This window comes from Podarcis vaucheri (genome assembly GCF_965113315.1).
Source record: "Podarcis vaucheri genome assembly, chromosome: Z".
NCBI lineage: Eukaryota > Metazoa > Chordata > Lepidosauria > Squamata > Lacertidae > Podarcis > Podarcis vaucheri.
In genome coordinates this window covers 49838189-49863545 of record NC_138758.1, presented here as the reverse complement: position 1 = coordinate 49863545, position 25357 = coordinate 49838189, and the positions used below count along the sequence as shown (strand labels likewise).

Here is a 25357-nt window from a genome sequence, read left to right as displayed (position 1 = left end):
GAACTGGGCAAAAACAAACAAGATGAATTTTAACAGGGAGAAATGTAAAGTATTGCACTTGGGCAAAAAAAATGAGAGGCACAAATACAAGATGGGTGACACCTGGCTTGAGAGCAGTACATGTGAAAAGGATCTAGGAGTCTTGGTTGACCACAAACTTGACATGAGCCAACAGTGTGACGCGGCAGCTAAAAAAGCCAATGCAATTCTGGGCTGCATCAATAGGAGTATAGCATCTAGATCAAGGGAAGTAATAGTGCCACTGTATTCTGCTCTGGTCAGACCACACCTGGAGTACTGTGTCCAGTTCTGGGCACCACAATTCAAGAGGGACACTGACAAACTGGAACGTGTCCAGAGGAGGGCAACCAAAATGGTCAAAGGCCTGGAAACGATGCCTTATGAGGAACGGCTAAGGGAGCTGGGCATGTTTAGCCTGCAGAAGAGGAGGTTAAGGGGTGATATGATAGCCATGTTCAAATATATAAAAGGATGTCACATAGAGGAGGGAGAAAGGTTGTTTTCTGCTGCTCCAGAGAAGCGGACACGGAGCAATGGATCCAAACTACAAGAAAGAAGATTCCACCTAAACATTAGGAAGAACTTCCTGACAGTAAGAGCTGTTTGACAGTGGAATTTGCTGCCAAGGAGTGTGGTGGAGTCTCCTACTTTAGAGGTCTTTAAGCAGAGGCTTGACAACCATATGTCAGGAGTGCTCTGATGGTGTTTCCTGCTTGGCAGGGGGTTGGACTCGATGGCCCTTGTGGTCTCTTCCAACTCTATGATTCTATGATTCTATGATTCTAGGTAAAGGGACCCCTGACAGTTAAGTCCAGTCGCAGACGACTCTGGGGTTGCGGCGCTCATCTCGCTTTATTGGCCGAGGGAGCCGGCGTACAGCTTCCGGGTCATGTGGCCAGCATGACTAAGCCGCTTCTGGCGAACCAGAGTGGCGCACGGAAACACCATTTACCTTCCCGCTGGGGCAGTACCTATTTACCGTATTTTTCTTTCTATAACACGCAGATTTTTTCTCCTAAAAAGGAAGGGGAAATGTCTGTGTGTGTTATGGAGCAAATGTGTGGTCCCTGGAGCCGAAAAATCGGGCAAAAATCAAACCGCGCTTCACAGAGAAGGGAAACCTGGAAAGAGGAAGTTTCTGCTTTCCTGCATTCTGCCTCAGGGTCTTACTGCCCACCCCCTCTGTTTCGTTGCTGTGTTTGCTGAAACGGAACAAAGAGCAGGGAAAGCCCCTCCCCTCCAGGCAAGCAGAGGGGAAAGCAGAGTGTCGTTCCTTCCTCTCTGTGCTCCGGTGCTGCTGAAAACATGCAGGTGGGAGAGACATACACACACACACACACACAGAGAGAGAGAGAGAGAGAGAGAGAGAGAGAGAGAGAGAGAGCGCTGGCTGGCTTGGGTGGGTGCGTGGGGGAAACTTTTGCCTTCCTTTCCTCCCTCCCGTTATACCCCACTCCTGCATTCTTAGCCCTTCTGTGTTTTTCCTTCCCTCCCCACTTAAAATGTGGTTAAAAAGCATGGATCCACATGGATCCTCAGGATTTTTGCACTGGGTCACCCCAAATTCACCATCAGAGCACATAGCATGTCCATGGCTACAGCCTGCCCCCCAAAAATCATGCACCCACTGTTGCCTGGGGCTGCAATGGTGCAAAAATGTGGCTAAAAAGCATGGATCCACATGGATCTTTGCATTGGGTCACCCCAAAATTCACCACCAGAGAACATAGCATGTCCATGGCTACAGCCTGCCCCCCCCCCCAAATCACGCACCCACTGTTGTCTGGGGCTGCAATGGTGCAAAAATGTGGCTAAAAAGCATGGATCCACATGGATCTTTGCATTGGGTCACCCCCAAATTCACCATCAGAACACATAACATGTCCATGGCTACAGCCTGCCCCCCCAAAATCATGCACCCACTGTTGCTTGGGGCTGCAATGGTGCAAAAATGTGGCTAAAAAGCATGGATCCACATGGATCCTCAGGATCTTTGCATTAGGTCACCCCCAAATTCACCACCAGAGAACATAGCATGTCCATGGCTACAGCCTGCCCCCCCCCAATCACGCACCCACTGTTGTCTGGGGCTGCAATGGTGCAAAAACATGATTACAAAGCATGGATCCACATGGATCCTCAGGATCTTTGCATTGGGTCAGCCCAAATTCACCATCAGATCACATGTCTGTGGCCACAGCATGAAGCACAAAAATGATACATCCACTGTTTCATTCAGAATGTTTTTTCCCTTGTTTTCCTCCTCTAAAAATGATGTGCGTGTTATGGTCAGGTGCGTGTTAAAGAGCGAAAAATACGGTATCTACTTGCACTTTGATGTGTTTTCGAACTGCTAGGTTGGCAGTTATCAGACGGTAATTCTCAGGCAGCTTCAGGTTACCTTTTTTGAATACAGTGGTGCCTCGCAAGACGAAATTAATTCGTTCCGCAAGTTTTGTCATCTAGCGAATTTTTCGTCTTGCGATGCACGGTTTCCTATAGGAAACAAAGTCGCGAAAAGTTTTCGTCTTGCGAAGCAAGCCCATAGGGAAATTCGTCTTGCGAGGCAAATCGAAAACGGAAAAACCTTTCGTCTAGCGAGTTTTTTGTCTTGCGAGGCATTCGTCTTGCGAGGTACCACTGTATAGGAGTGATGATGAAGTTTAGCCAAACATCTGGTAGTACCCCAAATTTGTCAATTAAAGTGAATAAATTGGCTAATAGAAGGGCCCACCAGTCTGGACTGCGCCTTAAAAGTTCACCAGGGATCCCGTCTGGTCCTGGGGATGTATTTGGTGGGTCATCCAGTCTAACCCCTTGCCATGCAGGAATCTCAGCTAAAACATCCACAACAGATGCCTGCTTAAAAACGTGCAATGAAAGAGACCCTGCAACCTCCCAAGGGAGACTGTTCCAATGTTTTTCTTAAATGTTGGTGTCCACAACTGGACACAGGACTCCAGGGCTGGTCAGACCAAGGCAGAAAATAGTGTTACTATTACCGTACTTTCCTTGATTGGAAAACTAGTCTTGAATTGCATTAGCTTGCTCTTGCCTTTTCTTTTGATGCTGCTGCTGCTGCATCACACTGACTTGGTCAGTCAGTTAAGAGCAGCAGAAGAGCCTTACTGGACTAGATTAAAGGTTTGGCTGTGGTTGGCTAAATTACCTCCAAGATGGCTGCAGCACTCCCTAAGGAACCACGTTCTTCCGTTGTTGGCACCTGGTGCTCAAGAGTAGAAGAAGAAGAAGAAGAGTTTGGATTTGATATCCCGCCTTTCACTCCCCTTCAGGAGTCTCAAAGCGGCTCACATTCTCCTTTCCCTTCCTCCCCCACAACAAACACTCTGTGAGGTGAGTGGGGCTGAGAGACTTCAGGGAAGTGTGACTGGCCCAAGGTCACCCAGCAGCTGCATGTGGAGGAGCGGAGACGCAAACCCGGTTCACCAGATTACGAGTCCACCGCTCTTAACCACTACACTGCCACTGGGCATGGTGGTTGCACTTAGTTATCACAGCTGATGGCAGGCAGGACATTTCTCCTTCACAGATAGTAGGCTGTATCCTGTGCCAGTAACACTCAGAGGAGACCCATTGAAATCAGTATGTGTGACTGACTTGTGGCTGCTTATTCCCCTCCATCTAACACAGCAGCAAACCCATTCTCCAAGTGAGAAGTTTGCAGGTAGCCAAAACAGCATCATCCATGCACAAGAGGAAACTCAAAAGTTTGCAGAAATACAAAAATATTTAAAGTGGAGAACATAAGGAAGGGAGGACCCCTGCCCCATGAAGCCCAATGCAGACTGAGCACACATCAATGGGCATCGAACCCTGGCTGGGTATTGGTGAGGAGTGTCCTGGAAGGGGGCATGATTGGTTAGCACTCTGAACAGGAACAGCTGCGTGCTGCAGCATATCATTGCAGCTACCCTTGTCCTCCCCCCCCCACCCCACGCCAAAAAGCCAACAGCTGGTGGCTGTGAAGTCCTCTTCCTGCAGACCAGGAGCTTCACTTGATGCATCTTTGTAAACTCTGAGTTCTACCTTTAATGTGCAGTTTTAAAATACAGCCCCAATTCATTAATAAGGTGGGTTACAAGTGAAGAGAGCTAGGAACACCTATCCATGCCAATAGCTTAGTTGCGATATGCTAATGGTCCAGTAAAATATGGCAGATAAAATACAACTAAAGCTAGCAGAGCCACAGATTCAAAAGCAGCCATTTTCCATCTTTGGTCAATGGCCAAAGAACTTCTGGAATATGTGGGAGGAGTGTTCCTGTCTAAGTGTCAGCAAAGAGATGCCGGCACAGATCACACCCTGCCTTCAGCCACTGGCAAGAAGGGCACAGAATTGGGCCTCTGCCCATTTGCATCTGCCCTGGGAGAAATTAAATTTCACAGTAAGGATGCCAGTAGAAAGCATTCAGCAGAGAAAGAATGAAATGCCAAAGCACTGAGTTATTGCTACGTTTTTCTCAAGCTTTGAACTCCTCCTAGCTCTTCAGGTGGGATCAAAATAAGAGGGATAGTAAGTGTATTGGTTAATAAATAGACACCATGCACAAAAAGCCACTGGCACCATTTTATCCTAGGCACAGGTATTCCATAAATGTGCTCTCTTGTTCATAGAACCAGCATGAACTCAGGAAAGCTGGCTCAGATTCCAGCTTTAAAGCATTTTTGTTTAGAGCTGGCCAGGGTCTCTGTCTCTCTCTCTCTCTCTCTCTCTCTCTCTCCCTCTCCCCCCCCCCCCCGTGTGTGTGTGTGTGTGTGCTTGTATGTTTCCACTGGAAAACAAGCAAGGCTGGAAATAGCCTGCTAAAATTAAATTTAGGCAAGTGTAGCCGGGAAACAGCTTTGTTTTATAAAATAATAATAATAGTCCAAAATATTTGCACAACATCTGGTTCCATTTAGCATGCTTCCAAGCAAACAGAAAATGCTTCAGTTCCTACTTAGCCAACTGAAATTCTGCTAGCCATGATGGCTTCATCCTGTACCTCCAGTGTTGGCGGCAGGGTGCCTTCGAATGCTAATTGCTGGTAATCCAAAGCAAGGAAAACATGATTGCCCTCAAGCTCTGTTTGCAGGCTTCCCATTGGCGGACCTGGTTGGCCACTGGGAGGACAGGATGTAGGTCTAGGTGTCTGGATGGCTAAGCTGACTAACTTTAGCAAACCCAGACACTTTCCATCATGTGGTTGCTTATTAATTTACAGTGTTTTGTGTTGTTCTTGTTCCAGCTGAGCTCCAAGCCTGTGAACAGGGATGGAGCAGGAGGAAGAAATCTGTTCAGCATATGTTTCAATGTATATGCATTTTAAGGCATGCTACAGATGTCAGCTTCATGAACCAAGAAACAAATACAAATGCAGCTATCCTTTGAAATTTGCTCCCCCCCCCAGTGCAGTTCTCCAGCCAAAAAGGTGTACAAAAGGCATCTATTAAGAACCACATGCACAGATGTGTATATTAGTGAGAATCATGTACAAAAACATCTTACAGAGAATTGTTTGCAAACAAAATTCGCATAGAGAAATCTACAAAGTTTCATGTACTTTTTACTTATATTTTTTAATGCAAATTGATGTGGAAATGAGGTGAGCTGAATTTAAGACTGAGGGCATGAGTAAAAATGGAAAAATGAGAAACTGAGTCTAAGAGATGCATCCATTCCTACCAGTCTGTCACACAACAAAGAGAACCTTGAGGTGTAGCGCATTTAACTACAACAAAAGCTTTGCACAGACTATTATTATTTGTTACATCTGTTAATCATATTATACCCAAAGGGGGGGGGGGAAGGGTCTCAAAGCAACTTGCATTGAGATAGAATGCAAACGGACAAAATCAATTAAAAACCAGAAAATTGAAAACAATGCACAATCTATAAGGGAGCTATCGTGTGGCTGGCAAAAATGCTTTTTTTCTTCAGGGTCTTTGGGAATTCTGGAGCCATGAAGCCTCCTGGCTAGATGGACCTGCCTGTCAGCCGGTAACCAGGTCAGGGCCCTAGAATCAAAATACCTTCCAATTAAGAGGCTGACCCTGCCTAGTGATGCCCTCTCTTGAACCCATGACGTTCTGCATGAAAAGCAGGCGCTCTGTCGCTGAATTACAGCCTTTTCCTGGAATACTCTCCCCGGACTGGTTTTCCTGATGCTTCTGCTGCTGCTGCCCTCCTTGTTGCCAGGCAAACATGCTATTGTACTCCTGCTTCAACGTGCTGTTGTACTCCTGGTGCAACCTTTTAAAAAGCACTGTAAAACAAACAAAAGCATATTGACTTGCTCTGCTATTGACTCTTAGCTGCATTTTTTTATTTGTTACGCCTTGCAAATTCAAGCTTAAATGGCTTGCCTTGCATACTGTGCATTAGCTGTTTTGATTGCATTTGTGCTCAAGATACCAGGATACCACCTCGACTCTGTTAATGATGATAAAGTCAGGGCCCTCAGGTGGCAGTGGTGTGGGGGTGAAACCCCCCACCTAATATATACTTTCCACCATTTGGGGCATCCATGCTTTTTTCTCATTTCTTGCAGCGCACGGACGGACATGCCCACCCTGACCCCTTGGTCGGCGCCCATCATCTGGGATGGAACAGTCGGGAGACTGGTCTTGGACAACTACTATAAGCAGCAGAAAGTCACCATTGGCCTGACGGTTTTCGCTATTGGGAGGTAAGTTCACTTGTAGCCCAATCTGATGCACGTTACTCTTGAGTAAGTCTCCTTGTGTTCAGTGGCACTAGCTCACAAGTAAAATATGGATCAGGATTGGGGCCTGCTGCTTGCTTGCCAGACTTTTCCTGGCTGGATGTGCAAAGCAACATCCATTGTCCGGCCATGTATTTTATTTATTACCCGTCCTTTGCCTTAAGGATCCAGGGCAGGTTTCAACAATTACAACACACAAAAAAGTGCAGAATAACTTAAGATTGCAGCTGTAAGGCGGGTCCTTGAAATGTGCATCTTCAGCATTCATCAGAAGCTGGGCAATGAAGGTGCCAGGCACTCCTCTCTGGAGAAAAGTTTCCACAGGGTAAGGGCTGCCACAGAGAAGACCCATTCGTAGCCTGCAACACACACGCACCAAGCTTCTGAGGGTGGTGGAGCAACCAAGAGGGCCTTATCTGCCAACTGTAGCACCAGAGAAGGTCTGTCAGGAAGGAGGCAGTCTTTCAGGTATTTGTCATATTCTGAGTCACAATGACCCTTGGTCACCTCCGTTGCCCTTCCTCTGGGCAAACCCGCCATAACAAGAGTCTACTGGATCAGGCCAATGGCTTTAAAAGAAGATCAGACAAATTCATGGAGGAGAAGGCTGGCAAAAGCTACTGGCCACAATGACTATTCTCTGCCTCTAAGGTCAGAGGTGGTAAATGCTTCTTAATTCCTTGATGGTAATTGGAGAGAGAATGCTCTTGTGTTTGGATCAAGCATGTGGGTTTTTCATTGAGTTATCTGGTGTTCTTATGGTGGGTTTGCCCAGAGGAAGGGCAACGGAGGTGACCAAGGGTTCTTCTTCTGCTCTTAATTGGGTGCTGGTTCACATCTGAAAAACAATGTTGGTCTCAGTCCAAAGTTGAGCACTGGAACCCTCACCCTGCTTTAAAGCCAGCCTCCGGGACCCTGGGTTAGGAGATCTGCCCAGAACCCACCTGTCTCCATTTGTCCCTCTCCATTCCCCAGGTACCTAGACAAATACTTGAAGAACTTCTTGACTTCTGCAAACGCTTTCTTCATGACTGGGCACAATGTGATCTTCTACATCATGGTGGACGACCTCACCAAAGTGCCTCTTATTGAGCTGGGGCCCCTGCGGGTGCTGAAAGTCTTCCAGGTGAAAAGGGAGAGCCGGTGGCAAGACATCAGCATGATGCGGATGAAGGTGATTGGGGACCTAATCGAGAGCCACATCCGCCACGAGGTGGACTTCCTCTTCTGCATGGATGTTGACCAGGTCTTCCAGAGTGACTATGGGGTGGAGACCCTTGATGAGTCTGTGGCCCAGCTCCACGCTTGGTTTTACAATGCAGACAATACAGCGTTCACTTATGAGAGGCGTCCCGAGTCGGCTGCGTACATCCCCTATGGGGAAGGGGACTACTATTACCATGGGGCCATATTTGGGGGGACCCCACTGCGTGTTCTGAACCTCACCCGTCAATGCTATCAAGGCATCAAGGAGGACAAGGAACACAACTTTGAGGCGGTGTGGCATGACGAAAGCCACCTGAACAAATATTACCTCCTCAACAAACCAACCAAGGTGTTATCCCCTGAGTACTGCTGGGATTATAAAATTGGCATCCCCAGCGCCATAAGAAATGTCAAGTTATCCTGGATGCCCAAAGAATATGGTGAAGTTAGAAGTAACTTATGACTCCGCGGTCCTCCTCAAATCACACCGGCAGGGGTCGGCGAACTGTTTCGGTCGCAGAACCGTTTGAGCATTTCAACTCTCGTCCTCTGCAGGAAGGAGAACAAACTTTGCCAAAATATTTTAGTTCACTAAACTGTGTTGCTCTCTCAGCTCTTCTCTACAGATTCCTTGGAAGGCTTGTAGGAACCAGATGTCGGAAGAGCCTTTTGCGAACAGGTTGTTGATTTGGTTGCTGATCTTTTGCCCTCAGGAAATTCTGTTGATGTTGGGAACATTTGTGGAAGCAGCACACAGATATGTGCCAAGCTAGGATCCCTCCACAGTGGCACGGTGACATCAGAGAGGTTGGCAAGATGGCCGTTGTATTCCTTGGATGTGCAAAGAAGGGAGATTTGGAACCACCAAGGGGTCAGGAGGGTAGCAGTAAATGGGGGAGGGGTGGCGTCACCGAGGCCAGGAGGTTGCAGGAAAGCTGGTGCAAATGCAGAAGTGTCACTGAGAATGTCAGAACGTGTGTGTTTTTAAACTAAGATTTTTGAATGACGGTCTAAATCTTGCCTTCATAATTGTTCAGTTTTGTTTCCCCCCCAAATGAGGATCACTGTACAGACAACATAAACCTCAATGGGGGCAATGTGAGGGGGGTCTCACTTTATTAATGCCAATTTGGGGTTTTTTTGCTACCAAAGAACAGGTTCATGTCGTCGTTTGTTTTTAAAAACAAAGAAACATGTTTCCTTAGCTGCCGTCCAGTGGTTGAAAGCTCCCTCATTTTGCTACATTTGTTCTCTTCTTCACGTATATCATTTTCCCACCTTAAATCTTGTTTTTGCTGCTGCCCATGGTGGTCCCAATTGCTACAACATCTTTCCTTCGCCGGCAGGTGCTGTCTTACGGGGTTCCGGACAGGGAGTTGTTCTGGGGCATTGTGGAAGGCCGTAAAGGTGGCATCTCCCACGGCCTACCACTTTTTGTGGCAGTTGCTATGTCATGTCCCCGCACACAACCTCGTGGAATGATGCCCTGTTGGTGCATTGTGGTTAAGTAACATGGCAGCCACAGAGTCAACTGCTGAGAATATCTGTGTTAGAAGAAGAAGAGTTTGGATTTGCTTTCCTGCTTTATCACTACCCGAAGGAGTCTCCAAGCGGCTCACATTCTCCTTTCCCTTCCTCCCCCACAACAAACACTCTGTGAGGTGAGTGGGGCTGAGAGACTTCAGAGAAGTGTGACTGACCCAAGGTCACCCAGCAGCTGCATGTGGAGGAGCGGGGAAGCGAACCCGGTTCATCAGATTATGAGTCCACCGCTCTTAACCACTACACCACACTGGCTCACAGTTAGTACCACTGCTGCCAGAGAGGTAAACTCTCTTGCTCCCCACAACCATCACTGCGGTGCTCCCCAACACAGCCTGATTGCGATTCCCATTTGTATCCTGTTTCTTCCTTTGTGTATTTCATTTTGCTGCGAAAATGGAAGCCCTTCCACTCAGCCAAAGGTGATTGTTTTGTTAATTTATTTGGTTGCAAATGATCCTGAGATAATAAATGCAAATCCTTATTTTATCAAAATCTTATGTGTTTGTGCTGGGAGTTTCATCCTGGAGGAAGATGTCTGTGTAATGGCGCCACAGGGATATTAGTTGGGTTGGGTTTTTGCCTGGGGGTGGGGAAATTGTTTTTATTGTTGCTGCTGCTATTGCGGAGCACTACCCCACTTTACAAGCAGTGGAAGATTCCAGGCATGATTCCAGGCAGGGTCCAGTTTCCTTGGAATGAGGGACAGCAGGGGCTGTGATGTGCCTTTAGGATATATGGTTCATTTACACATATACACATAAATGAACACATGTTCATTTACACAGCCTTCTGGTGGTTCCCTCCCTGCGAGAAGCCAAGTTACAGGGAACCAGGCAGAGGGCCTTCTCGGTAGTGGCACCCACCCTGTGGAATGCCCTCCCACCAGATGTCAATGAGAAGAACAACCACCAGACTTTTAGAAGACATCTGAAGGCAGCCCTCTTTAGGGAAGCTTTTAATGTTTAACAGACTACTGTATTTTAATACTTTGTTGGAAGCTGCCCAGAGTGGCTGGGGAAAGCCAGCCAGATGTGTGGGGTATAAATAAATTATTAATTATTATTATTATTATTATTATTATACATCCTGAGCCCGAGGGGCTCACATCATCAACACCTGAGAAGCTCTTGCTCCTCCCATAGTCATGGCCTTGGATTCCATTGGAAATCCTGCATTGCTGTCACTCTTTGGATTCTTCCTGCTTCTAACACACACACACACACACACACACACACACACACAGGCTGTTGCCCTTCTCACTAGCAGCCAAGGAAGGGTTTGCCCTTTGGAACAAAACCAATTATACTAAAAACAGTAGTTAAGAAGGAACTACCGTGGTGCCTCGCAAGACGAAAAGAATCAATTCTGTGATTCTCTTCGTCTAGCGGTTTTTTCATCTTGCGAAGCAAGCCCATTGACGGATTAGCGGATTAGCGCTATTAGAGGCTTTTAGTGGCTTATCGGCTGATCGGATCAGCTGATAAGCAGCTTAGCGGCTTAGAAAGGGGGGGGGGGAAACCAGCAGGAACTCGCAAGACATTTTCGGCTTGCAAAGCAAGCCCATAGGAGATTCATTTTGCGAAGCACCTCCAAAATGGAAAACTCTTTCGTCTAGCGAGTTTTCCGTCTTGCGAGGCATTCGTCTTGCGGGGCACCACTGTACAGCCACTAGTTCTCAGAGAGACTTGCATGGAATGCATAGCTTGGCTATGGAATCCTCCATTAGATTTTAACCCTTGCTGGATCCATGACCCCAGGGATTAGAAGGGACTTGGGCATCATCATGCAGATTAACCCTCTGCTGCAGCCACCGTGCAAACTCACATTATGATTAGAAAGAATTAGCTGCCTTTCACCCTAAGGTCCTGGGGCGGTTTGCATTATTAGAGGACAATATTAAAAATGGTTTGAAACAACTCACAATGACAGATATCCTAAAAATATCTCAAGTTTCAAAAGACCAGGGTAATGAGGCTCATCTTCAGCATTCACCGCAAGCTCTACAATGAAGGGGCTAGGCACAGCTCTGTGGGGCAGGTGTTCCATAATTTCCCTGCCACAGAGAAGACCTTCTCCTGGGCCACCAACCCCCAAGCTTCTGAAGGTGAAGGAACAACCCACAGGGCTCCTTGTGCTGGTCTTAGTACCCAAGGGCAGCAGGCAGCCTTCCAGATATCTGCGGTCTGAGTCATTCAGTGCTTTAAATGCTAAGTGAGCAGCTTGAATTGGCCCTGGAAACAAAATGGTGACCAGTGCAGCTGTTCTAAACAGATCTAGAGATCTAAGCAGAACCCCAGCCAATAATCTGGCCGCTGCATTTTAGACCAACTGAAGTTTCCGAGCCATCTTCAAGGGCACCCCACGGAAAGTGCATTGCAGTAATCTAGCCTGAAAGTTACCAGAGCATGCAGTACAGTTGCCAAGTCGGCTCTGTCCAAATGGGGCCAGATCTGGATTATGCATTAAAACATACAAACAAACAACCCCCCCCCTACAGACTGACACCCCATTCTGGTGTTAATGCAGCACACAGAATACCTAGCATTGAAGGATGAGTCTTCAGGGATATGGCAAACAGGTTTCCTTTTTTTAGCAGAATGTAGTCAAGTATTAATGAGGAGGGATGAGGTGAACAGCATGGAAAACTAATAAAATGCTATCATTAGAAATCTAAAACATTGATTCTTGATGCACAGCTGAGAAACCCTAATTATATTGTAATAACGTGGAACCTGAGTAGCAACAGCAGCAGCAGAAAGTGATTTGGGATTTGAGAACTAAAGGGTGAGAGATGCTCAAATAAATTGATAATTATATAGAGCACCTCACCTCCACCTGGTCCAGGTGCAGCCTCCTGGGCTTGGACCCATCCACTCAGCCTCCTTCTAGGACAGGGTGGGCCTCTGCCATCAAGGTAGCTTAGCCCCCATTCCACGGGGACAGAGGAACCCCACTGTGCAGACTGGGAGCCCTGTCCCTATGCCATCAGCCGCAAACAAGGAAATGCTTCTGGCCCTCCAGCAGGTAGAACCCCAAACCACCCTGGGACCTACTCCAGCCACTGGGTACATTCCAACCTCACAAGGTCTGTGCTCATCTTTGTAAAGGAATCATTCACTTTTTCCTGGTTCTCTGGGTCAGGGGATTAGCTTAGCCTCAGTAGCTATCAAGCCTAGTACCATTGCCACATGGCACTGCATTGTGGGTGCGCATTGGGTATCTCCTTATAGGATGGTGTGAGTTCCAGTATCTCGATGCTGTCCTCCCAATTGATGGTGCAGCCACATTTGGCACACTGCAGAGTGCACAGTCCTGGCCTCTCTACCTCAAAACAGGTCTCTGAGACCTGGTGTCAGGGTGCTGTCAGCGGCTCCCAGCCCATGAAATGATAAAGGCAAGGAAAAGTTACTTACAGCAATTTTTTATTTCAAAATTTACACAGAGAGGCTATAGATCCCATCCTCTTGGATAATGGCGTTGTCCTGTGTGAATGTGCCCCCCTCCCCACTTCCTCATTCATCATCCAATAGCTAGGAAAAGTCTTAGATATCTGGTGGTATAAATTACCCCGAAGTTGAACAAGTTGTATCAATTTAATTATAGTACGGTTTTGAAAGCTCTAAATATGGATATAGCACGTTGGAATAAATGAAGACTCTCCATTATGGACAAACTAGTTGCATTGAAAGCAATGATTGTACCTCCATTTCTTTTCTTCCAGACTTGGGTGAACGCCTGAGATGGATGAAGACCCTGGAACCTGTCCCTAAAGGAATCCAACGAAGCCCACCCACCCGTGGGAAGCAAGATAGGGGAGACCTGGCCATAAAAGGGATAGGCATACCTAAACCCCCAAAAGAGAACCCCCAAAGAAGCCCCAAAAGGAAGCCCCAAAAGTGGAGAAAGGGGGCATCCAAGGCATCTGTGGTAAAGCCTCGCCCCCCCCTGCCCCCCCCCTCACCTGTCTTTGCTCTCCGGCCAGAACAGGTTTCTTGAGCAGGCTGGCTGGCCAAGGTTTACTTTTCAGAAAAACAGGCGGAAATCACACCCGGTAGGGCTGCCACCACTCCCTTTGTTCAGGGGAACCCAGAGCCACAACCCAGGGAGAAGGGTGTGTCCCGTTAACCTGGCAATTCCCCCCTCTACAAGCTGAATCCACAGACTTGCAGACAGAAATTCTCACGGTAGAGCGTAACTGAGCGGAAGGCTAGGATTTAGCTATTCCCTCGGAAAAGGCACAGATACCAAACAGGTTCTTCTTTAAAAATTTATTTTAAAAGAATAACAGAAAACATGTTGAAATCAACAGGCACAACTTATGAAACTTACAAGCAAGGAAAATAAAAACGCTGTATAATCTAACTAGCTTTACATACTCACAAAGACACACAGCTAGGATAGTCAATAGTCCTTTCAAGCATCTGCCTACTGAAGGTGTTTGAAGATTTCCATTTCAAAAGACGAAACGACGGCTATTAGGTGGATGTTACAGCCGGGCATCTTTGCAGTTGCAGAGCAATGGCAGAGAGCAACTCTCAGACAATTCCTTGATCTTTTTATCTACAATTCTCCAGCCAATCAAAAGTCCTAATTGACCAATTTACTCTTTTGCAGCTGGGTCAATTTTAGGTTTGAACCCCAATCAAAGAATCTTCCTCCCATCTGTGGAAATTAACCAGATCCCCATTCCCAAGCACTTTAAAGACAGATAACCTCATGGGGGGGGGGGGAAGGTTCGCACTCCCAAACCCAGGTGTCAAGCCTTTCATTAAATCAAGGATTCCTTCCTTCCCATAAACCTCTCACATCAGGGAGCCAGAGTGTCTGGAGTTTAAAGATACACAACTCCCTTTCCCAGGGTCCTTGCGGCTGATGAAATACCCACAAGGCCACACTCTTTTACTTGACCAAGGAATGGTTTTCTAAACAGTTATAACTTTACTACAGCATCTGAGGGAACAAAATAACCCTGGAGGAAAGGCCTAAGAAACACTCCAAAAGCTTATATCGGCTGATGCCCCCTCCCTAGCCCCCCTCCCTCCCGAAGCCATAAGCCCAATTTGGGCAGAGGCTGGCACCCCTCTCCCTGCTCACCCATGTGGATTACCGCAAGCCATTAACACCTGACTCGCATCCATATGGGTGGGCACCCCTCTCTCACCTTTTCCTCCCCACCCACTGGAGACCCCTGCCCAGCATTGGTGGCAGGGGTCCCACACTACCTGACCCATCACCTTTGCCCCCCAACCCTCCATATTGCCAGATACCCAGCCCTCTGAAGTAACATCTCCAGGAAACCTCTCAGCTTTGACACAGAGGGAAGGGTGTCTCTTTCTAGGTGCACACGGAAGGAACTTGCTTCCTAAAAAATCTCCGGCACAGCTATGCAGCACCACAGGAAACATTTTGTCAGTGAGGGGTAAAGGGTTGGTAAAGTTTGTTCTCCTTCCCGCAAAGAACAAGAGTCTGTGCTTAAATGATCAAACAGTTCTGCGATCAGTTTAGTTGCCGGTGTGATTTTCAATAGGGCCGCGGAGTCATAAGTTATTTTCATATTCTTTTGGCATCCAGGATAACTTGACCTTTCTTATCTCGCTTATAAAATTGGGAATGCCAATTTTATAATCCCAGCAGTACTCAGGGGGATAACACCTTGGTTTTCTGCTGCTTGTCGTAGTTGTTCAAGACCATCTTCCTGACTGTTCCTTCTCAGATGATGGGCGCCGACCAAGGGGTCAGGGTGGGCATGTCCGTTCGTGCGCTGCAAGAAATGAGAAAAAAGCATGGATGCCCCAAATGGTAGAAAGTATATATTAGGTGGGGGGTTTCACCCCCACACCACTGCCACCTGAGGGCCCTGACTTTATCATCATTAACAGAGTCAAGGTTGTATCCTGGTATCTTGAGCACAAATGCAATTAAAACAAGCTAATGCACAGTATGCAAGGCAAGCCATTTAAGCCTGAATTTGCAAGGAGTAACAAATTTAAAATGCAACTAAGAGTCAATGGCAGAGCAAGCCAAGATACTTTCATTTTACAGTGCCTTTTAAAAGGTTGCACCAGGAGTACAACAGCACGTTTGCCTGGCACCAAGGTGGGCAGCAGCGGAAAGTATCTTGCAGTCCTGAGACCCCAGAGAACTGTTCCAATTCTGTACATAGTATTTTGCCTGCTGTGATAGGGTCAGAGGTGCATAAAATTATATCCTCTGCAAAGAGGCCTGAATTTTGTTCATTCCCGTTTGCAACCACTCTTGTACCAGAGAGGGCATTGCATAACTTGATTGCTAACGGTTCTAGAATTAATACAACTACCAGGGCTGACAGAGAGCATCCTTCCTTCTAACCTAAAAGTTCCCAATATTTCCATATAAGGGAGTTACTCTGAACCCTTGATAATTTTGGTGGTTCCTTTCTCAACCTTTTCCAGGTGTCAGGGGTGGCCACAGGAGGAGGAATGGTGTAGACCACCTCCCCATCCTGACCCTTCCAGGGAAGAGGAAGAGGTACACAGTATAGATACAACAGTGGCTTGTGGGAGGTCCTCCTGCTATTGGATTATGCCCTAGTGTCCGGTTGATCCCATGGGGAAGAATCTTCCCCCATCTTCTCCCTCTTCTTGTCTCTTCCATGGATGAATAGCCCTGCCCTGCTGCTGTTGCCATAACAGATGCTGTCTGTCAAGATGCTCTGCTATTCCCCTTCTTTTCATGGTAAACATGAGGGTGATTCCCACCCCACACCCTGTGGTCCTCAAACGCACCTGCGCTCAGTCTTAATTCAAGTCAGCATCCCACCCTGGGAGCCCCTGGAACTGGCGTCATATGAGCCTGTTTCCTGCTGTCACCACGGTGACCTCCAAGATTCAAACTGGCCAGAGAATGTTATGATGCAAAAGGCAGTTGGCCAGAACTGAAGGTGCCAGGATAGAAAAAACGTCCGTTGGGGAAGAGTACCGTAAGTGACAAGTTTGAGTGGCAACAAGCTCTACCATACACTCTTCCCCTGGTTGGCATCCCCCAAGTTTGACCGGGTTAATCTGGACATCTACTGAACTCACAAGCCCCAGCTAAACCTGTTAAACTCATCTGTTTCTATAATTTGTTGAGATAGGGGTTACAACAGCAACAAAAATCATCATTCCTCTAAAGAACAATTACTGTCTCAGGCTCTCAAACAAGAGCAGAATCTAACCAAACAGCTTTTGGTTCTGGATCAATGTGGATCTTTTATGGATATTTACTTATTTATCTACTGTTTTTCCTCCCAAGCTGATGTTTTGTGTTGTTGTTCCCTGGAAACTCTTGGTTCGTAAGCTGCTTTGGACAAGCGCAATGTAGTACCAAAAATAAATATGTGATCTTGAAAGAGCCTCAGACTTTATCTGAGGCACATCTAGTGAAAGATACATTCAAGACTAAGTCCCACTGAAGGCCATTGAATGGGCCTTAGTCATGGCTTATCTAAACCCCATGGGGGGTACTGGGACCTTGACTAATGGGTGGAGGGTGCCCGGTGGCTTTTTAAGGGAATCTGCTTTTCTCCCTAAGTTGTCCAAAGATTTCATCCATTCCCCGGCTATAAATCCTTACCTTCTCAGCTGGCTTCTCTGTCTGCTTCATGGGACAATGAAGCAGATCAGGAGAGCATCTAGATAGCACAATTTCCTACCTGCCATGTTGATAGGAATGCTGACACAAAAACCACAATTATCTAATCTGAGAGCACGCCTCCCACTGCTTACTGAACGACGTCTGGTAAGAAGTGGGCAACGGAATAGTGATGGTGCAAAGTTGTTTCCTGCTGTCTCTACGGTAACCCTGCAGAAGGTGAGGAAGGGGCGAGGAGAATATTAGAATCAGATGATATCATCATGGAAGGTGGAAGAGCAGCCCAGGGATGAGAAAAGGGTGATCAGGTCACCCTTCCTGGTTGACCATTCATCTTCCCAAATGCTCCCTACACATTTTTAAACATAGTCACCTGAATTTTCCCTTGGAGTTTGTTACTATCTTCCATGGAGATGATGTTGGAAAAAGAGAATTGCACTCTGGAGATGGCCAGCCGAGAGGAAGTTGTAGGAAGTACTCAAACCGTACAGTTCCTGCCTTTGTAACTGATCCCCATGATATCAAAGTAAGCTCCAGTAGACAAGAGGGGAAGACATGGTACTGGGGATACTAGCTACATTGATGCTCAGCAAACTGAGGTGATGTTCCAGAAACCTGTTAAAGGGCAAAAAAGTACAAGAAGGAAGCAGCTGGAGGGAAGGACTCGTGGTTTCAGTTGTCTCTACACAAATGCACAGAGTATGGGAACCAAGCCGGACCAACTGCAGCTTTTAATTCAGGATGGCAAATATGACCTGGTAGCAGTGGCGAAGCTGCATGCTCCCGCACCGGGGGAGGAGAGCAGGTGGGGACGTGGCTGGTGCGCATCCTGGGAGCATGGCATGTCACCTGCAGGGGTATGGTGTGCGTCCTGGAGGCGTGGCATGCAGCCCATGGGAGCGTGGTGTGCATCCTGGGGGCGTGGTGCGCTACCCATGGGGGCATAATGCTCGGCGTGATGGGGAGGTGCATGACGCGTATCCGGGGTGACCACGATGGTACTCCCCTCCCCGATGGTGACGGGGCAGTGCGCTCTCCCCACCCTGTTCCTTTGCCAGTGCCTGGTAGGCATTATTGAAATATTGTGGGATGAGACCGATGACTGGGATGTAGGAATTGAGGGGAATGACCTGTTCAAGAGAAAAGGGCCAAACAGGAAGGGAGAAGGAGTAGCATTATATGTAAAGGATGTGTTTCCTGTTGCCCCACTGATTTGCTTCCCCCGTGTTTCCTGTTGTGTCAATGATTTGCGTCCTTTGTTTCCTGTTGTGCTGCCCCGCTGCTGGACAACCGAAGCAGCATCTTGTTTCTCTCTGCTAGTGTCTGCACTCACACTGAGGCCCTGCCCTGGCTTTCTAGTTTGCCACTTCCAGTTTGCCACTTTCCAGTTTGCAGACTGTCCCACCGCCACTGTCCTGAGTCTAAATCAGGGAAGGGCAACCTAAGGCCCGGGGGCCAGATGCAGCCCAATCCCTTCTAAATCTGGCCCGCGAACGGTCCAGGAATCAGTGTGTTTTTACATGAGTAGAATGCCCTTTTATTTAAAATGCAGCTCTGGGTTATTTGTGGGGCTTGCCTGGTGTTTTTACATGAGTAGAATGTGTGCTTTTATCTAAAATGCACCTCTGGGTTATTTGTGGGGCACAGGAATTCGTTCAAACAATATAGTCCGGCCCACCACAGGCTCTGAGGGACAGTGGAGCAGCCCACAGCTGAAAAAGGATGCTGAGCCCTGGTCTAAATCTTCTTCTTCTGTGTTATCCCGTGTTCTTGGGCTGGCATCTCCCACCACTCTTTGCCATCCAGCCAGCACTTGACGGAGGAACAGGTGCACGTTACATCATTTTATTCCTTTCAGATTGAAAGTGGTCCCGGGCCCTAAGGAAGTCAGATTAGCTTCAACCAGAGCCAGGGCCTTTTCAACACTGGCCCCGGGCTGGTGGAACGCTCTGCCTCATGAGACCAGGGCCCTGCAGGATCTGATTTCTTGCCGCAGGGCTTGTAAGACAAGAGTTGTTCCGCCTGGCCTTTGGCTTGGAATCAACTTGATTCCCTCCCCCTCTTTCCTTTTTCCTCCTGTGATGAGGTTGCATTTTAATATTTTAATGTTTCAATATTTTAATGTTGTATTTTAATCTTGTTTTTAAGTTGTATTCATTCAACTTGTTTTTATTATTGCTTGTTAGCCGCCCTGAGGCTGGCCTTGGATGGGGAGGGCGGGGTATAAATAAAACTTCTTCTTCTTCTTCTTCTTCTTCTTCTTCTTCTTATTATTATTATTATTATTATTATTATTATTATTATTATTAAATGTATCTATTGTTTTGTGGCCAAGTACTGCCCTGCACCAACCACTGATCCCTCTGACATTTTGTGATTTTTCCTCTTCAGGTTTGTAACATGACTATAACTTTTAAAACCTTGGTGCCCATTTTACCTCACTCTGTGCTATTTCTATTTGCTTCATTTTGTTCTTTTTTTACCCTGCTAAACATATCAGCATAGTGTGTTTCATGTCCCTCTCATTTTGTTTCCTTAATTCTGATAACTGTATAACAATAAATGTTTGATCTGATCTGATCTGAATGAAACTCGTGCAACTGAAACAGCTGCATGTGACTTTCTTATTCACCCAATCTGCCCCTTGCTCTCCTTTTCCAGTTGTTTCCAGTTGTCTATTTTTTAAAAAATAAATTTAAAATAAATTTTTATTGGTTTTCCATACAATTATACATTTTTATCCAAATTTCAACAAATTGTCTCTTTTTGAACTTCCTTCAGCGTCTCTGACAATCATCCACGTTTATATCTTTAATACACATTCCCTTCATTCGTATTGCCAGTAAACTTCCCTTCTCCATCTATTTCTTATTAACAATACTTCTCTGTTTTTACAGTGCCTCTTGAAATCCCATTAGCGTTGTATTCACGTCACATACATTTTTCAGATAATCTACAAACTTTCCCCAGTCTTCGATGAACTTTTGGTCTCTGGCGTATCTAATTTTCCCAGTTAGTTTGTCCAATTCCGCATAATCCGTCAGTTTCATTCTCCATTCTTCTATCCAGTGTCTAATTTTAGACTGTAAGCTCTTTGAGGCAGAGATCTTTCCTCTTATGCTCTGTAAAGCACTTTACACGCTCAGGACATTAGGCAGCTCCTGGCTGAAACAAAGATCAGCCTCTACCAAAAGATCTGCGGGATTTTCTCTGGGTAGATAATGGCAAGAGTTTCTGAGTCTCAATTGCTTAACAACAGCAGTAAAAGGGAATAACTTTCCCTGCCTAAACCTGGAGGTGTGGATTTGCATGTGAAAGGCCTGATTGAGCTCCCTTCAGGTCTGGCACTGAAAGGAAATCAGAAGCAGTTTAATAGCCATTAAGGCTAGTAGCTATTGATAACCTTGCTTTCTTTTTCTTTTCTTTTCTTTTTCTTTTTTGTAACATTAGCCTTATTTTCTATGAATTTGCCCAGTCCTCTTTTAAAGCCATTCAAGCTGGAAGTCATCACTATTTCCTGTGGGAGGGAGTTCCAAAGATTAACTATGAGCTTTGTGACGGACTTTCTCATATCTGCCCTGAATTTTCCAATATTCCGCTCCATTGGATAACTCAAAATTTCTAGGATTATGAAGAAGAAGAGTTTGGATTTGCTATCCCGCTTTATCACTACCCTAGGGAGTCTCAAAGCGGCTAACAATCTCCTGTCCCTTCCTCCCCACAACAAACACTCCGTGAGGTGAGTGAGGCTGAGAGACTTCAGAGAAGTGTGACTGGCCCAATGTCACCCAGCAGCTGCAGGTGGAGGAGCGGGGAAGCGAACCCGGTTCACCAGATTACGAGTCCACCGCTCTTAACCACTACACCACACTGGCTGAAAGAGTATCTTCTCTACATGCAAAAGGTCGCAAGTTTCATCCTTGGCATCTCCAGGCAGGGCTGGGGAAGCGTTCCGGAGTGCTGCTGCTGGTCAGTGTTGGCACCTGCTAGGCTCAATGGCCCACTGGTCCATGGGGCCAGACAAAGTTATATTGCCACTGCCCAAGGTGAATGGCAGGATGGGGTCTCCCAGCTGTATATACAGGAGCAGACTGGACAGGCAGTTGAATCAGCCTTCAACCCTGGTGACAGGACAGAGTCCTCCACTTTACCTGAGGGCAGCAAGCCATCTGTCATGTGAGCAGACAAAGTACTGGTAACCTAAGAAGAACCTGCTGGTCAGGCCAATGGTCCACCTAGTCCTGTACTCACAGGAAGCCTGCAAGCAGGATTCGAACTCAAGAGCCCTCTTCTCCCCTCCTGTGGCTTCTTCCAGCAACTGGCATTCAGAAGCATTCATAGAATCATAGAGTTGGAAGAGACCACAAGGGCCATCGAGTCCAACCCCCTGCCAAGCAGGAAACACCATCAGAGCACTCCTGCCTCCAACCGTGGTGGAAGAGGAGGAGGGGGAGGAGATGAAGAAGATGAAGAAGAAGAGGAGGAGGAGGGGGAGGAGATGAAGAAGAAGGAGGAGGAGAGTTTGGATTTGATATCCCGCTTTATCACTACCCTAAGGAGTCTCAAAGAGGCTAACATTCCCTTCCTCCCCCACAACAAACACCCTGTGAGGTGAGTGGGGCTGAGAGACTTCAGAGAAGTGTGACTGGCCCAAGGTCACCCAGCAGCTGCATGTGGAAGAGCGGGGAAGCGAACCCCATTCACCAGATTACGAGTCCACCGCTCTTAACCACTACACCACGCTGGCTCCCAGTGAGGGGGGCTTTTCTCTGCCCACTTTCTCCTTGCATGCATATTTTATAAACTCCTATCATGTCTCTTCTTACTCGCTTTTTTTTCTAAACTAAAACGTCTCAAATGCTGCAACCTTTCCTCCTGGGGAGTCGCTACACCCCCTTGACCATTCTGACTGCCCTTTTCTGAATCTTTCCCAACTTTGCAATATCCTTTTTGAGGCGAGGACACCAGAACTGTAGTATTTGGATCACTTCCTACTCCACCCTCCACCCTGGCACTTGAGAATCTTTGGCTGGCAATTTAACGGGTGCGCAGAGCACATTGTTGCTACCAATGCCCACAAGAGGGAGCTGCCTGAATTCAGCTTAGCCAGTGGAACAACCCAGATTTTGAACAAAAATCTGGCAAGACAAGTGCTCCCATGGGCAGGGCACTGGCCCTCACACACACACACACCCGCCCCACTCCAAGGCCAGTGTGGCAAAGGAGGAGAACTTGTTTGGCATACGGTTTGCTTGTTGTGCTGCCTCTGCTCTGCTGCGTTGCACAATTGTGCAGGCATGTGTGTAACTAAGGGTGCACTTACTGGCTGCTCCCTGTGCGAAAGAACACGGGGATGTAAATGCAGCAATAATTTGGTCGAATCTTTTGCAGCCTTCTAAGGTGGTGGCCATAGCTGCACAACAAGGTTATAAGCTGCTTGAACACTGATTGCATTGGGGGAACCCCCCCCCCTACTAGAATGAGGAGAGAGGGAGACACTATCATACTGTGAGTCGTTTTATACACCAGGAAGTATAAATGACTCCAGGACACAGCTTCATGACACAGATTTGCCTCTGGGTAATATTAAGATGTTGGGTGCCTGGGATTTGCAATATGCTCAGTTACCCAGTTAAATTGAAAATGAAATATGTTCTAAAGAAGTAGGGGGTGGAGACTTCTGGCGCTCACTGCCATGGTGAAAAGCAGCTCCCACACTCTCATGGTGACGATGGAGGAAGCTGCATTTGGAAATGGCAAGCTGAAGAATCACCACATTGGATTGCACCAAAGGGTCCATTTAAGCCCAGTATCCTATTTCCAAGAGAGATCAAGGCAACTCAAAAGCAGAGCATAACAGCAAATTTCCTCCAATGGGGTACTCACAGAAGTAGACTGCTCTGAACTAGGTGGCTCCATTTAGCAAGCAGGGCTTATAGCAAAAGGTAAAAGGTAAAGGACCCCTAGACAGTAAAGTCCAGTCAAAGGCGACTATGGGGTTGTGGCGCTCATCTCACTTTCAGGCCGAGGGAGCAAGTGTTTGCCCACAGACAGCTTTCTGGGTCATGTGGCCAGCAGGACTAAGCCACTTCTGGTGTAACGGAAACACCGTGACAGAAACCAGAGCGCATGGAAAGGCCGTTTACCTTCCTGCCACAGCAGTACCTATTTATCTACTTGCACTTTGATGTGCTTTCGAACTGCTAGGCTGGCAGGAGCTGGGACAGAGCAATGGGAGCTCACTCTGTTGCGGGGATTCGAACCGCTGACCTTCCGATCGATCAGCAAGCCCAAGGGGCTGAGTGATTTAGACCACAGATCTGCCTGATCAATCAAGCTGCCATCGTGTCCTGAGCTACTCAGTTTTGCAGGTTAATTCATGGGTGGAGCAATCTTCTACTCAAAGGACAGCTGTAACTACAACCTTGAAGACTGGCACCCCAGGAATGGCAGTGGAACAACTCTTGGGAGCTTCCAGCATGCATTTTAACGCCACCAAACTGAATTCCACAATGCTGGAAAAGTTCCAGCAGTGAGCAGGGACTGGGGTTGGGGCAACCTGGTATATCCAAGGCCTTTCTCAATTGTGCAAGAAGGAACCTTTTCTCTTTTTTCCTATTCCTTTGAAAAATGGGAACATAGAAAGCTGCCTTCCACCAAGTCAGACCACTGGTCCACCGAGCTCAACATTGTCTATGCTGACTGGTAGCAGCTCTCCAGGTTTCAGATGGGGGCATTTCCTCAGCTTTACCTAGAGGTATGGGACGTGGGTGGCGCTGTGGGTTAAACCACAGAGCCTAGAACTTGCTGATCAGAAGGTCGGCAGTTCGAATCCCTGTGACGGGGTGAGCTCCCGTTGCTCGGTCCCTACTCCTGCCAACCTAGCAGTTTGAAAGCACGTCAAGTGCAAGTAGATAAATAGGTACTGCTCCAGCAGGAAGGTAAATGGCGTTTCCATGCGCTGCTCTGGTTTGCCAGAAGTGGCTTAGTCATGCTGGCCACATGACCCGGAAGCTGTACACCGGCTCCCTCGGCCAGTAAAGCAAGATGAGCGCTGCAACCCCAGAGTCAGCCACGACTGGACCTAATGGTCAGGGGTCCCTTTACCTTTACCTGGAGGTATTCCACTAGTGAGGTAAGGAGGGCTCTTTCCAGTAAGATCCTGTCTTCATGGCTCTGAACAAAGCGCTGAGTTAAAATAGAACTGTAGAGAGATGTCTTAACCTGGATCAGAGCATCAATCCATATGGCCCAGGATTGTTTACACTGACCAGCAGATGCTCTTGAATATTTCGGACAAGGATTATTTCCCAGCTCTACCTGGAGACCAAAGATTGAACCCATGACATTTTGCACAAGAAGCATGCATTCTACTGTTGAAAATCTAGGAAGGAGAGGGCTTTTTCAAGGGTGGCACCCTGGCTTTGGAACACCCCCTCCCCCACAAAGAGGCAAGACTGGCACAGGTATTGTATGCTTTTCCAGCACTAGCTTAGGACCACTTTACTTGCCCAGGTGGGCTTTAAAAATCTCACTGCTGCAGCTAGCTGAATACAGTGGTACCTCTGGTCACGAACTTAATTTGTTCCGGAGGTCCATTCTTAACCTGAAACCTTTCTTAACCTGAGGTACCACTTTAGCTAATGGGGCCTCCTGCTACCGCCGGTGCGCGGTTTCTGTTCTCATCCTGAGGTAAAGTTCTTAACCCGAGGTACTACTTCCAGGTTAGCGGAGTCTGTAACCCGAAGTGTTTGTAACCCCAGGTGTTTGTAACCTGAGATACCACTACTGTTGTTTAGTCGTGTCCAACTCTTCGTGACCCCATGCACCAGAGCACGCCAGGCACTCCTGTCTTCCACTGCCTCCCGCAGTTTGGTCAAACTCATGCTGGTAGCTTCGAGAACACTGTCCAACCATCTCGTCCTCTGTCATCCCCTTCTCCTTGTGCCCTCCATCTTTCTCAACATCAGGGTCTTTTTCAGGGAGTCTTCTGTTCTCATGAGGTGGCCAAAGTCTTGGACCCTCAGCTTCAGGATCTGTCCTTCCAGTGAGCACTCAGGGCTGATTTCCTTAAGAATGGAGAGGTTTGATCTTCTTGCAGTCCATGAGACTCTCAAGAGTCTCCTCCAGCACCATAATTCAAAAGCATTCATTCTTCGGCGATCAGCCTTCTTTATGGTCCAGCTCTCACTTCCATACATCACTATTGGGAAAACCATGGCTTTAACTATACGGACCTTTGTTGGCAAG

At 47.3% G+C, this 25357-nt stretch overlaps 1 protein-coding gene and 2 long non-coding RNA genes across 7 annotated transcripts in view; 2 read left to right on the top strand and 1 right to left on the bottom strand.

Annotated features, from left to right (window-relative positions):
• Positions 1-9988, top strand: part of GLT6D1 (glycosyltransferase 6 domain containing 1) — a 49384-nt gene extending 39396 nt beyond the window's left edge. For all 5 annotated transcript variants that reach the window (XM_082208984.1, XM_082208982.1, XM_082208985.1 and 2 more), the window contains exons 7-8: positions 6572-6709; positions 7721-9988. In XM_082208984.1, the coding sequence (XP_082065110.1) occupies positions 6572-6709; positions 7721-8414 (832 nt within the window). In that variant the 3' untranslated portion in view covers positions 8415-9988. The remainder of the gene's footprint in view (positions 1-6571; positions 6710-7720) is intronic.
• A 1174-nt stretch (positions 9989-11162) lies between these two features.
• On the top strand, positions 11163-16865 carry LOC309524416. The gene is made up of 2 exons (XR_014215902.1): positions 11163-13423; positions 14452-16865. It is a non-coding gene; the product is annotated as an uncharacterized lncRNA (long non-coding RNA).
• Positions 14969-17656, bottom strand: LOC309524413. Its single transcript, XR_014215898.1, has 2 exons — positions 16261-17656; positions 14969-15257 (listed from the first exon to the last, which is right to left on the bottom strand). It is a non-coding gene; the product is annotated as an uncharacterized lncRNA (long non-coding RNA).
• Positions 17657-25357: the final 7701 nt, after the last annotated feature.